The sequence below is a fragment of the Bubalus bubalis genome, chromosome 21, assembly GCF_019923935.1.
Source record: "Bubalus bubalis isolate 160015118507 breed Murrah chromosome 21, NDDB_SH_1, whole genome shotgun sequence".
In the NCBI taxonomy this organism is placed as follows: Eukaryota; Metazoa; Chordata; class Mammalia; order Artiodactyla; family Bovidae; genus Bubalus; species Bubalus bubalis.
Genome location: NC_059177.1, coordinates 49,277,123 through 49,291,162, shown reverse-complemented (window position 1 = coordinate 49,291,162; position 14,040 = coordinate 49,277,123). Strand labels below are relative to the sequence as shown.

General features: G+C 53.9%; 2 protein-coding genes across 11 annotated transcripts in view; one reads left to right on the top strand and one right to left on the bottom strand.

Moving 5' to 3' along the window:
* Nucleotides 1-1,409: 1,409 nt before the first annotated feature.
* On the top strand, nt 1,410-4,553 carry RBM15B (RNA binding motif protein 15B). Its single transcript, XM_006045024.4, has one exon. It carries the CDS (start codon nt 1,524-1,526, stop codon nt 4,206-4,208), a length of 2,685 nt encoding a protein of 894 aa, XP_006045086.2. The 5' UTR covers nt 1,410-1,523; the 3' UTR covers nt 4,209-4,553.
* Nucleotides 4,554-8,020: 3,467 nt separating this feature from the next.
* Nucleotides 8,021-14,040, bottom strand: part of DCAF1 (DDB1 and CUL4 associated factor 1) — a 101,165-nt gene continuing 95,145 nt past the window's right edge. For all 10 annotated transcript variants that reach the window (XM_044933911.2, XM_044933908.2, XM_044933909.2 and 7 more), the window contains 2 exons: nt 13,198-13,450; nt 8,021-9,002 (listed from right to left, as the gene is read on the bottom strand). In XM_044933911.2, coding sequence (XP_044789846.1) covers nt 13,210-13,450 — 241 coding nt within the window. In that variant the 3' untranslated portion in view covers nt 8,021-9,002; nt 13,198-13,209. The remainder of the gene's footprint in view (nt 9,003-13,197; nt 13,451-14,040) is intronic.

Sequence of the window (14,040 nt, the reverse complement as noted above, 5' to 3'; positions counted from 1 at the left end):
GAGGACTAAGAAACTGCGTACATGCTCTGACCTCAGGTCACATCATTTGTGCGGTTCCTAAATTCAGGTTGCCAAGGTAGAGGGCCCTCAGCTGGCTATGGGGTCCACTAATGGCTGTGAGCAGCAGGCCCACAATTCTCATGTCTGAGAAACTTAAGAATGCACTTCTTAGGCCAGGTGCTCCCTACTTGGAGGAATTAGATGGGCTGTTATGATCAGACAAGCAAAGTTTTCTGAGCCCCTGAAAGGTGTTGAGAAATTGCATGGCTAGAACCAGAAATCTTAGTAGATGGAGCTGTTTCAACCTAGCAGCTGTGTTCTGGTGGCCTCTGTGTCCTCCAGGCTACACCAAACAGGGAAGACAGTCCAACTGCTACCAGAGGGTGATCCCCAAGGTTATCTTTAAAGGGGTTAACTCCTGGAAGCCGCCTAGAAGGAGACCTGGAACGTTAACAGGTGTTTCTTGTAAGACGTTAATCTAGTGCACCTGCGTTAGCTGCTGCAGGCTCTCCTCGCAAAGGCTTCTGGTCGTGGGAGGGCAGAAGACGCCCATGCGCTCTTCCCATGCCTCGGTTTCTGTGGCTTAAGTTGGGTCAGGTCCTGTGAAGCCTCCGGTTAACTCTCCATGGAAAATGAAAGTTGCCCTGAGGGGGCTTGGCACCCGAACAGGATTTCCCCTTCATGTCACCACCATGGAGGTGGATACGAGAGCACTGGCCAAGGAGAGGTAAGCATGGCAAACTGGGTAGCCGCTGAGTTCGGCCTTCTCTTTGCCCTTGGCTCCGTGACCCTTCCCTTACAGTCCTCAGTGTACTCGAATGCCCAAGCGGAGGGTGGGCCCCGTTGCTCTAAGGAGCCTGTTCCCACCCTAGAAACCATAGGTTTTGGATTTCTGTGCCCAGCCAGGGATCCAACAGGTCTCGCCGTCTTCTGAGTGCATAGCCATGATTCTCAAGGCCTTTCGGGCGGCTGCCACAAGTGAACATGAACGCAGGGGATACTGGAGATACGGGGTGTGGGTTTGGGTTGTTAATGCCGGACCCAGTCAGTAGATGCCAAGGCAGGGCTTGGGGGTGGTCACCCAAACCTAGTCCTGGGATTGGAATATCCCATAAAGTTCAAGGCCTGGCATACCCGCGCCTGCGAGGCCTCTGTCCCGCTCCAGAGCTCCACTTACTGTGGAGCCCCGAGCCTCGGCCACGCCATCCGCACGGTGGCGCCAGAGCTCACAGTGCGGGCGGGTTCGCCCCCTAGCCACAGGGTCACGTGGTACGGGGCGGCGCAGCCCGATGACGCACGCCCGGCGCTGCCTTCGCCCCGCCCTTCATGGGGTCACGTGGTAGGCCGGCGCAGCCTGATAACGCGGCGCCCAGGCCCTCAGCGCAGCTCCCGCCCCGCCCCGTCGCCGCGCCGAGTCCTTTTGTCCAAGATGGCGGCGCCGGGGGCGCTGCCTCCTCGGCCGCCGCCGCCGCCGCCGCTGTGAGGGGCCTGCGGGCCGCCCGCCCGCCAGCCGCGCCGGCGCCATGAAGAGGCAGAGCGAGCGAGACTCTAGCCCGAGCGGGCGCGGCTCGTCATCGTCGGCCAAACGGCCGCGGGAGCGCGAACGGGAGGCGGAGGCGGGCGGGCGGCGGGCGGCGCACAAGGCCTCGGGCGGCGCCAAGCACCCCGTTCCAACGCGGGCCCGCGACAAACCTCGCGGTAGCGGGGGCAGCGGCGGTGGGCATCGCGACGGCCGAGGCGCCGGGGACGCGAATCACCGTGCGAGCAGCGGCCGCTCCTCAGGCTCGGGCGCCGGCGGCGGGGGACGCGGCGGCAAGGCCTCAGGGGACCCAGGCGCTTCGGGCGCGTCGCCCCGCGCATCTCCACTACCGCCACCTCCGCCGCCGCCCGGGGCCGAGCCCACGGGTCCCGGCTCCTCAGCGGCTGCACCCGAGTACAAGACGCTGCTCATCAGCAGCCTGAGCCCCGCGCTGCCTGCCGAGCACCTCGAAGATCGGCTCTTCCACCAGTTCAAGCGCTTCGGCGAGATCAGCCTGCGCCTGTCGCACACGCCTGAGCTGGGCCGCGTGGCCTACGTGAACTTCCGGCACCCGCAGGACGCGCGTGAGGCCCGCCAGCACGCCCTGGCCCGCCAGCTACTGCTCTACGACCGTCCGCTCAAGGTGGAGCCCGTGTACCTGCGAGGCGGCGGCGGCGGCGGCGGGAGCAGCAGGCGAAGCAGCAGCAGCAGCGCCGCCGCCTCCACTCCGCCCCCGGGCCCACCCGCGCCCGCCGACCCGCTCGGCTACCTCCCGCTGCACGGCGGCTACCAGTACAAGCAGCGTTCACTGTCCCCGGTTGCCGCCCCTCCGCTGCGGGAGCCCCGCGCCCGCCACGCTGCCGCAGCCTTTGCTCTAGATGCGGCCGCGGCCGCCGCCGCCGTAGGCCTGTCCCGGGAGCGGGCCTTGGACTACTACGGGCTATACGACGACCGCGGGCGACCCTACGGCTACCCGGCCGTGTGCGAGGAGGACCTGATGCCCGAGGACGACCAGCGGGCCACGCGCAACCTCTTCATTGGGAATTTGGACCACAGCGTGTCAGAGGTGGAGCTGCGACGGGCTTTCGAGAAGTACGGCATCATTGAGGAGGTGGTCATCAAGAGACCCGCCCGTGGGCAGGGCGGTGCGTATGCCTTCCTCAAGTTCCAGAACCTAGACATGGCCCACCGGGCCAAGGTGGGCATGTCGGGTCGGGTGATAGGCCGCAATCCCATTAAGATAGGGTACGGCAAGGCCAACCCCACTACGCGCCTCTGGGTGGGTGGCTTGGGACCTAACACCTCACTGGCGGCTCTGGCCCGGGAGTTTGACCGTTTTGGGAGCATTCGGACCATTGATCATGTCAAGGGAGATAGCTTTGCCTACATCCAATACGAGAGCTTGGACGCAGCCCAGGCCGCCTGTGCTAAAATGAGGGGCTTTCCCTTGGGGGGTCCTGACCGCAGGCTGCGCGTGGATTTTGCCAAAGCAGAGGAGACTCGGTATCCCCAGCAGTACCAGCCCTCCCCCCTCCCTGTGCACTATGAGCTACTCCCCGACGGGTATACCCGGCACAGGAACCTGGATGCCGACCTGCGGGTGCGGGATAGGACCCCTCCACACCTCCTGTACTCAGATCGAGAGCGGACCTTTTTGGAAGGGGACTGGACCAGCCCCAGTAAAAGCTCTGACCGCCGAAACAGCCTCGAGGGCTACAGCCGCTCAGTGCGCAGCAGGAGTGGTGAGCGCTGGGGAGGAGATGGGGACCGGGGCCTGCCCAAGGCCTGGGAGGACAGGCGGAAGCGCCGGAGCCTCTCCAGTGATCGCGGAAGGGCCACCCACTCCCCTTATGAGGAGCGGAGCAGGACCAAGGGTGGTGGGCAGCCTACGGACCGAGGCTCCGACCGCACCCCGGAGCGTAGCCGCAAGGAAAACCATTCCAGTGAAGGGACCAAGGAGTCCGGCAGCAACTCCCTCAGCAACAGCCGACACGGGGCGGAGGAGCGGAGCCACCACCACCACCACGAGGCTCCCGACTCTTCCCACGGGAAGAAGACCCGAGAGAGCGAGCGCAATCATCGGACCACTGAGGCCGAGCCCAAGCCTCTGGAAGAGCCAAAACACGAGACCAAAAAGCTCAAGAATCTTTCAGAGTATGCCCAGACGCTGCAGCTGGGTTGGAACGGGCTTCTGGTGTTGAAAAACAGCTGCTTCCCGACATCTATGCACATCCTAGAGGGGGACCAGGGGGTGATCAGCAGTCTCCTCAAAGACCATACTTCCGGGAGTAAGCTGACCCAGCTGAAGATTGCCCAGCGCCTTCGCCTGGACCAACCCAAGCTCGATGAGGTCACACGACGCATCAAGCAGGGGAGCCCCAATGGCTACGCAGTGCTCCTGGCCACCCAGGCGACCCCCAGTGGGCCTGGCTCTGAGGGGATGCCTACGGTGGAGCCTGGCCTACAGAGGCGGCTTCTCAGGAACCTGGTCTCCTACTTGAAACAGAAGCAGGCTGCAGGGGTGATCAGCCTGCCAGTGGGTGGATCCAAGGGCAGAGACAGCACAGGCATGCTCTACGCCTTCCCGCCCTGTGACTTCTCACAGCAGTACCTCCAGTCAGCGCTGAGGACACTGGGCAAGCTAGAGGAGGAGCACATGGTGATAGTTATAGTGAGAGACACAGCCTAGCGCGAGCCTGGCTTTTCCAGCCTGTTTGTCACTGAAGCAGTTATTTTAAAATCTGACCACCGCTGCCCTGCACCCCCGGCCCATCCTACACCCTTGATTTGAATTCTCTGCTGGGTTACTCCATTTCGTTTGGTAGGGGACCAAAGTCCTATCTCCCCACCAAAAACTAAGTTCTTAGGTTTGGGTTTTTTGGGTTTTTTTTTTTTTACCGTGATGAGAAGGGACTCCTGTCATGTCTGCTTCTAGTGTATGAAATACTGTCTGCTGTGTTCTGTATTTTTTTATTTTTTGACTAACTGTATGGAAAATTGTCAGTAAAGCCTTTGTCAGAGGATGGATTTTTAATCCTGTTTAGAGTCCTGGTTTAATCACATGATTTTCTCGAAGGATGGAAGACTGTCCCCCGCTGCCTGCACACAGATGCCTTCCGGCATCTTTCCACTGCCGGCGTGTCTCCCAGCCCTGCTGCACTGGTGCCTGACAGCCCCCAGCTCGTGGGGCTGAGGCGGGGCTCCATTCACAGGGGTTTCTAATTTGGTCTGAGAGCAAGTGGGTTTCATTTCAGACCCTGCCATGCCAGCCTCCACAGAGCCCATTGCACAGGAAGGGGTTAAGCCGAAGTCTAGCTAGCCGCTGTGGTAGTTTTTGTGTTCCTGCCATGAACAGTGTGTGTGTCCGTGGGGTTGAACAAAGCACCTGGTTGGCAGGCGTTTCTGAAAGCAGGTAGACCTTAGTCGTGGTGTGGTGGTCATGGGAGGAGCAGTGCAGTATTGGGGTCTTGGTGCCTGGATGTGCCCAGCTTCCTCCTCTCGTTAGCCTCCCTTCTCCCCTTAATGCAGCAGCCCGGGGATACCCAGGTGGAGACAGCGCTCCTTCGGACTCCCAGGGGCACTGGTGGTCAGACGTTGGGGTGGAGGGTGGGAGGCCACTTTTCTTGGTTAATCCTTGAACTTTTCCCAGTGCTTGTGAATTCTGGCTTTTCTTATGATCGTTCAGGGCTGGTGTGGGCCTCTGCCTGGCCACTGGAGCAGAGTGAAGGACACGGGATCCATGGCCTGAAGAGTTTTTGACGGAAGACAGTGGGTTAGGAAGATGCTCTTATAAACTGACATAACTTCCTCAGGTGCAGGGTGGGCGCAGGTGCCTAGGGCCTCCTGCCCTGATACTGCTGAGGTGGGGACCACTGGGAAATGGGGTCCCTCTCTGGGGAAATGTCACAGTTGCTGAGGTGTCGGGCAAAAGCCATGCAGGCTGGGGAGGGAAAGATGGCTTGCAGACAGCCCTGAGTTCTCTGGCACGTGTCTCTACAGGCAGCATGGCCAGCGTGGCAGATGAAGCCCGCAGTGTCAGGGACCAGGGAGGGACATCAGTCACAGCAGTGGCCACCATAGGACAGCCCACTTTTTCGAAATGTTTGTGGCAGTTTAGATGGTCCAAAAGCTTCACTGTCAAGGCTGACGAGGAAGAGGCGCTCCAGGAAGGGAAATGAGCCCCCAGGAGACCAGAACCGCGGGTTCTGTTGACGTGCTGTCCCCTCTTTAGGTTTGATCCACTACCCTGGCTGCCGCGAGACAGCGCAGGTGACAGCAGAGATGTTTTGAGAGCAAGTTTGTGAGATGGAGGCTGGGGCTCACTGCGGACCTCAGAGAATACAGGCCTCTCTCTCCACAAGAACAGTGCAAGAGATGACTTTTTGAGACCTTAGAGATTTAAACGGGAAGGAAGGTGCCTGGGGAAGTACTGCTCCCTGGGCTTCAGCTGTTGCTAATGAACAAGCGCGTTCATAATGTGAAACACAGGAAGTGTTGAATGTGTGTTTATACTTGAGTTTCAGCCACATCTGCCAGGTATCTGAGCAAAGCAGTGTGGGATGCAGACAGGCAGTGGGAAGCACTGGAAGCCGGAGTGGCCTCATCGTGCCTAGAACAGGCGGTGGCGTTAGTCGTGTCCGACTCTGTGCGACCCCATGGACTGTAGCCTGCCAGGCTCCTCTGTCCCTGGGACTTCCCAGGCAAGAATACTGGAATGGGTAGCCATGCCATCCTCCGGGGGATCTTCCCGACCCAGGGATCTCCTGTACTGGTAGGCGCGTTCTTTACCACCAAGTCTTCAGGGTTAAAGCAGGTGAAATTGGGACAAATGCCCAGATCACAGGCCAGAGCCGCATTGCTGCCCTGTCTTTGGGCTGTTCTTTCGTAGAGCAGGTGGTCAGGACCCAGAGCACTACCTGGCTTTCCCCAAACAGAAACCTGCTATGAAGTCTGGTTGGAGAGGACACGTGAACCCGTGCCTTGTTCACCCTTTTTCAGGGATAGGTGCTCTCTGGCCCCAAATTGAACTAGTTTTCCTGCATTGTGATCATTCTCCGCCTCAGACTCTCAATTCTTTCCTTCCTTCCGCTTTTGTCTTTTAAACGGGAGGATAATTGCTTTACTACTGGCTTCTGCTGTGCAGCAGAACAAATCTGTCCTAAGTGTGTATGTGTGTGTGTATCCCCTCCCTCCGCCATCCCCACAGATTTAGGATGCTTCCCCCACAGGGAGAACGATTTAACTGCAGGCAACCAGTGCCTCTACCTGGGGTTCCTACCTGAGGTGTGGCTTAAAGGCAGAAACCAAGAGGAGGTGAAATTTGCCTCACTGGTCGTTTGGTACGTTCTGCATGTTTCTTCCTAAGGGACTGAGATCTTCGGCCTTGGCAGATAAGGAGGAGGGCTGATGTTTCTTTGCGCCCCCCCCGGGGCGCTTCCCTAAGGGCGTGTTGTCAGGTCGACCAGGATCCTGCTTTCTCACTGCAGGCCCCCGTCTCCACCCGAGAGACCTGTGGGTGGGTGCTCCCGAGGGCTGCTGGCGGAGTTCAGGGAGACCGGGGCTCGGCTGAGTTAATGACTAGAATAACAGTGCTTCTAGTGCTTCTTGACTTTTAGCCTTTTTTTCCTGTAATGCACCATCAGTCAGACCAGTCTACAGGTTAGGTGTTAGCAATCCATTTCAGCTGAGGCATGAAGCAGTTTACGAGCCGAGGCCTCTGCCCTCCCGAGGATCACGAGGTGCCTGGCGACACAGGCCCGCTTCGGTGTGTGAGCGCTCTGTGGTGTTCCGAAGCCCTGCGGGGATTTCTTTACCGGCCCCCAGTGAGGTTTAGCCGTCTCGTCTTGTTTACTTCACAGATTTGTCCTCTTATCTCAGCAAACGGAGAAAAATCTCTTAACAAATGCCTACAACAGAAACTGGGTAAACTTGGGGAGAGAGTAGGGTCTCCTACTTGTGGGAAAGAAGGGGATGAGGGGGTGAGTGAAGAAGTTAAGAGCGTTTGGTGCTTTACTTGGTGGGAACAGTTTAACCGCAAGGCCAGCTGTGAAGCCAGTGAATACCTGCTAACCCAGCCTCAGCTGCCCCCAAACTGCCAGGGTCTCTGCTGGTACTCCTTTAAGAAAACTAACGGTGATGGCCACCAGGCTTCCATTCCTTAGGTCCGTCAGCTCGTGGCTCACAGCATCCCAGGAGGGCCCCTAACACTCCGGCTCCCCCACACCGGAATCGGGATCTCGCTTCAGAGCCCAGGATACACGGCGGGGGCAGAGGGGCGGCACATGGTGGGTGGTGCCTTGAGGACCCCCTCTGCCCCATGCCAGCAGAGCAGGGCTAGGTGCTGACGAGGCTGCTTCTCTCCCCAGAGTGCTTTGGGCAGAGCGTGCGCTCACCCCGTCTCGGGCTGCCTCTCGGGGAGGCATCTTCTATGTTGCCTGGGCTAGAGCTGCAAGGTAAGGGACCCCACCCCACTTCAGTAAAAGAGAACAGGGAAAGGCCATAAACAAGCAAAGACAGACTTGTAGTTTTATTTTGTATTTTTTTTTTTTTAAATAAATACACTTTACATTAAAGAAAAAAGGCCTTTGATTTGTAATTTCCACATTGGGGAGAAAGGAAGAAAAAAAGATTTTTGAAAAACTGAATCACAAAGAAAAATAGAGGGAGTGAACTTATATCCTAAGCTCCCTCAACTCCACAAAACCAATATCCACAATGACCTTGCTGCCCCCAAGCCATGAAGGTCGGTGAACCCAGGCATTTACTCAGCAAACAGGCAGCGCCTCTCCCCACCTCTGGCACGAAGGAAAACAGATTAACCTGGCGGCATATGAGGCAACAAAACAGGTTAAAAAATCATATATTATATTTATAATAAAATATTCTTAATCCTTATCAATTTAAGAAACCACGATTTTCCTTTTCATTTAAATATGTGTGTAAAAATGCCTCTCTATTGTTCTTTAGACATCATTTTCTTTCATAGAAAATGAAGTGCAGGGACAGACCTGGTGGATATAAGTTCATACCCTCAGTTATAAATGCCTTTTTTTTTTTCTTTTTAAAGTTTTATAAAAAACTATTTCTTGTTCTTTAAGTAAAGAACATTATACAAAGAAAATATATTGTGAAATAACCCCAGAGACATGGTTTTTTTTTTTTTTTTTTTTCCCTTGAGGAAAGATACGTCCATCCTAGGAGAAGGGGAAAGCAGAGTAGGGCCTAACCCCTGTTGTCTTTTTGTGGTTATTGTTCTTAGAAGGACTCTCAGATTCCAGTGAGACTCTAAACCATAATTCTCTGAATGCAGGGCCAGGGCATGCAGTTCCTTAAGAGAGCCCTAGGAGAAAGGGAACGGAGGATGTTCTGAATTAATCTGACTCAGTTTCTCTCCTGCCAAGAATCTTCCACGTGGTGCTGACTCCTCACTCATTTAGAGATAAGATGATGTCATCTTCCAAATCAGAGTTGTCAGAGCTGTCGGCTGAAAGGTAAGGAGGAGAGAGACTAGATTACACACCAGGCTTCCAAGAAGAAGGCACCTGCATACACATTTATGCCTGAGCAAGGTTCATTACCAGGTTCCAGAAAGAAGAAAACACTCCAATTATCTCCTTGGAGCTGGCTCTGGAGACTATACTATTTTGGCAGTGGTGGTTACCCCTGGGGTCTCTTGCTTCCCTTTCAAAAGACTTGGCTCTGTGGTGCCATCTTGCTTCCTAGAGGTTCCTCCTGCCTGAAATTCAAGCCCTAGAGAGGCAGGCAAGCGCCCTCTGGAGCTCTTAACCCCTGGTGCTTCAAGTGGCTGCAAAGGGGGGTGAGTGACTGAGCCCAAGGGGTCCTTTGGCCTCTGGAGTCCCTGGGCAGAGGCTGCCAAGCCCCCAGGACCCCTAAAAAAGGCAGGCTGATCCCAGTCAAGGATGACATTCAACTCCTCAGCCACTCTGTTCTCAAAAGACATCATAAAGACACAGGTAGGCAACCTAGGATTCATAGGAATTTCTCAATAGAATCTGCAGGGAACGTATTTGTAAAAAGATACAGGCCAGAGTAAGCAGCACTATCAGAGAAGGGTGCCTAGAAGCTAGACCAGCAGGGAGTACGTGTGACACCTGACGGGTGGCACTGTGTCTCTGGCCCTCTGCTTGACCATCTGCCTACCAGGCAGTGAAGAGACCACTGAATCCCTCTGGAAGGCTCAAGGAAGAGGTGAAAGTAACAGAAAGAACCCTCAAAATTACACAGATGCACCGTGTGCCAGTACCTAGCTCTAATATTTACTGAGTGAAGGTAAAAAAAAGGTCTTCGTGCCCAGTTTGATTGCTTACAGCTCAGGAAGCTGTGGGACAATTTTAACAAGGTTTTCAGGGAAGCAGGCCAACAGGTCCTGAGCTGGACCCCTGCAAATGCCCACAGGCCCTGGGGTTCCCACGAGGAGAGGGACAGCCACTGATTCCAAAGAACCCCTCACTGGCCCTTTGCCAGGCACCTTAGAGCCTCCTCTGGGGGACAGCTGAGGGAGAAGGGCATGTCCCCAAACCTTCACTCGCTACAGTCTCCTTTAGGAAGACAACTGAACTGGACAAAGTAAAATGGAGAAAAGTGTGGCTGTGACACAATGAAATCCTGAAGGTGAGCAAAAGTGATGGCTGAGTGTTCCTGGCTCTGACAGGGCACAAGATGGCCTGACTTTACTGGTAAGGAGCGGGGAGGACAGGACAGAGACCAGACTACTATCGGACATGGCTAAACCACAAACTACTCCTCCGCAGCTTCCTTGCTCCAGGAGGAGATGTCAGCAGGGAAGCGGGTACCCAAGGACAGCACTGTGTCCTGGGCCCATGGCAGACCTTGGGAGAGCGCCCCGGTGTGTGATCTATGAACCCACAATGCCAGACCCACCTGCCTGAAGCTATCTTAACCATCAGCTGCAGAGCTATTAAGAATCTTAACTCATTACTGACCAGGAAATTTTTGCAGAAACTTGACGCCTGTAGCTGGTGATTTTTAGTTTGGCTGTCCAAAAATTATTTCTGTTATTCCACCAGGGAAGCACACCTATAAATCTTCTCCATCACCATTTTCACTTTCTCTATCAGAGTCAAATCACTAAGGTTTTTTGTCTTTGTTGGTCTAATATCCATGCTGTCTGAATCAAAACTATATTCTGAAGAACTATCATCTGAGACACTAGTATATATGTCACTTGGACAATCATAGAAACTATGTATACATTTTAACAGTAATAAATGTACGTTTATAATAAACAAGGCTGGGGGGGGGGGGCAGGGAACCTAATGGAGCAAAATGTGTATGATGATAATCCTAAGTTTTATAATGAACCCTTAATCAGTTTTTTTTTTTTTAAGTGTGGAGCATTTTAAAAGTCTTTATTGAATTTATTACAATATTGTTTCTGTTTATAGTTTGGTTTTTTGGCCACAAGGTATGTGGGGTCTTAGCTTCCTGACCTGGGATTGAACTCACACCCCTGCATTGGAAGTACGGAGCCCTACCTCTGGATCACCAGGGAAGTCCTATCCCTTGATTAGTTTCAAGATCTAGCAACTATGGATGGTGATGTTAATTGTATCCCTCTCTAAAAATGTATTTATATGTCTCCGGTCAATAATATGTCACATGTAAGGACTAAGTGTAGCTGGATGAGGAGAACACAACCTTCTTTAAGCAAGTGACTCTAGGTAGAAGGTCTGACAACCCTCAGGGGTCAGGCACCGATCTCCCCCATCGTGGGCAGGTGACAGGACTTCTTTTTCTAGCTTCCTCAGCCTTTGCTCACCCTCCAGAACAGGAGAGTAGGGCACACACTTGGCACAAGCCATCTCGATGTCACCACAATTCTAGAGCCCAGCTTGTCATCTGTAATGGCATTTTCACGTTATAAACACTCCCACCAAGTTAAAGTAACATTCTCTGATTGACTCAGGGTTTTCCAGATTACCTCTTGGACTTGAAAGAAGGAATTTCCTAGAATGAACAGTAAAACGGTAAAAGAAGCAGGAATTTTACAGACCAAATGAAAATGTTATATTAACTGAAAATGGAAAAAGATTAGTGATACTCTTAGGTCAGTCAGGGGTACCAGCTGTTCCCCTGACTACCTAATTTTAACTGAAGGGAAACAAATCAGTAAAACTTTCCTTTTTATTCACATCAATATTGTCATTTTTCCCTTGCTCCTTAGTCCCTCTTATCTAGCACTCTGACCATCACTAGGGAAGAGAAGTCTTCCTTCACCGAATCACCTCAACTTCCAAGTATGAAAAAATGGAAGTTGGCAAACAGCAGATGGGCAGATAGATACAAGGTACACCCTCCCAGCCCCATAAAGCGTCCTCAAAGTACAGCTTGGCCAAGAGGACTTAATGTAAGAAAGACAGTCTCCTTTCAGTCAACTGCCTTCAATCCTAAGAGCTAGATGTGTAAGATCCCAAAGAAAACAGATTCAGGTCACTGTGGAATAGGAGACTCACTCACACACACACAACCCCTCACACCTTATACACACTCCCTATCACCCCAGCACCAAACACCAATGACTATAAGGACCAAACGCCTACTATGACGAGGCCACATTGGTTGGGTTGGACCAGCACGGTTGTCTGACGGTGTAGATGTTCTGTGCCTGCGCTGCACACCACTGTAACGAGCACCTGCAGTGTGGACATGGAACGAGGGACTGGGCATCCTAATGGCCTAGGTGCTTACTGGCCACCTGATACCTACCATGGCTGTGAGAATGCCCGTGCGCTGTGTGGAAAGTGGCTGGCTGGCACAGGGTTACGCCCAGGTAGGCAGGGCAGCACTGGGAAGAGCCAGGACCACAGCAAGCACGAGTGCGTTCCCAGTGACACACGTCACCAGTGACGCTGCCAAACATGTCCTCTTAAAACACGGGTACAGCTGCAGAGCTCGCAGACCCCTCAGGGTCCATTAGTATACTCAGGGGACAGTCTGACCCCAGAGACAGAACTGTTCTAAGGGGGAAGGACAAGAAAAACTGGAGTGTGTTCTTTAAAACTTAGAAAGAGGGGCAGGGGGAGGAGGAACAAAACAAGCCAAAAAGAACATTTGTCCCCCAGCCTTTAAGAGGGAGTAGGCAAAAGCACAAAGTAGGCATTCCAACGCGCAAGACGGCTTTTATTTCCCGCAGCTTTGGGACGGAGTAGGTACAAGCTCCCTGTGAGCAGCTGCAATCGACAACCTAGCTCTAACCTCTCGGGAGAACTCCACTTTCAGCCTTCCAGGCTAAGGCTCATCCTCTGAAACAGGTCAACAAACTCCAGCTCATGGGCCAAACCAAGCCCATCAGCTACTTCTAGAACAGAGCCACAGCGTTAATTTACACCTTGTCTCTGGCTGCGCTCTCACTGCAATAGCAGAGAGGAGGAGAGAACGGCCCACAAAACCTAAATGATTTACTGTCCAGACTTTACAGAAAGTGCCAACCCTTGTTTTAAAGAGATAAGAGACAACTGGTGCCAGATGTCACGACAGGAACACAGCGGAACAGAGACATGAAAGGATTTTTCCTCAAGGGCCTGGGCGGCGACTCGTTCCGGGCACAGAACCCCAGTGCGGCTGCCCTTGGGGCTGGGTGGGCACAGGGAAGGGCCCGTCCCCTGGGTGCCCAGGCTCATAGTTAGCCCCAGACTTACTGTCCCCCAGGATCAGTTCCACTTCCTCATCTGCATCTGAGTCTTCGTCCTCCGCGTCCTCCCCCTCCTCCAGGAGGTTCGCCAGCTCCTCATCAGAGGGCGAGAAGTCATTGTCCCCATCCTCCCCCGCGTTCTCGTTGTTGTCGTCCTCCTCGAGCTCTGCCTCCAGCAGCTGGTCTGTGTCCAGCTCGTCCAGATCATCAGTGTCGTCGTCGTCTTCGTCGTCGTCTTCTTCCTCCTGCTCTTCCTCTTCCTGGTAAGAAAGCATGAGGTCCGTTAGCCAAGACACCAAGACCCAGTCCACCTCGGCCACACAGGGAGTCTCTCCCCTGCTTCCCAAAGGGCAGCGGTGGGAACAAGCAGTAGCGAGCGCGGTGATCCAGGTTTCAGCACAGGCCTCATGGGCCAGCGAGACCCGTCAGTGATGGCTGAGACAGGCACACACGTGTCCCCCAAGGCCCCAAGCGCTCCCTCAGGCAAGGATGGCCACCCACAAAGGCAGTACTCGTCACGCAGCCCTTCTCCAAGGAGATGGATAACACACTCCACAGAGGTCTCTGCCGTCAATATTCTATGTTTCTAACTAATAATAAACCCAAAGAGGCTCTTCTCTCTCTTGCATCAACCAAATCAAATGAAATCAGCTGAGGTACTGGAATAAAAGCTTCTACCTGGAATCTAAAAAGCAATGCTTAATAAAACAAGACAAATACAGTTGCGTCACTGGCTCCTAAGCCCTTTCAATCCTTGTCCTCGATCTTTCATAATCACAGATAAACCGTGGGTAAACCTCTGACACCGCTATCACAAGCATCCCATGGTCTGAATAGTCAACAAAATAGA

Excerpts from the sequence above, each read along its gene's own strand:
- RBM15B (XM_006045024.4), top strand. The coding sequence starts at position 1,524 with ATGAAGAGGCAGAGCGAGCGAGACTCTAGCCCGAGCGGGCGCGGCTCG.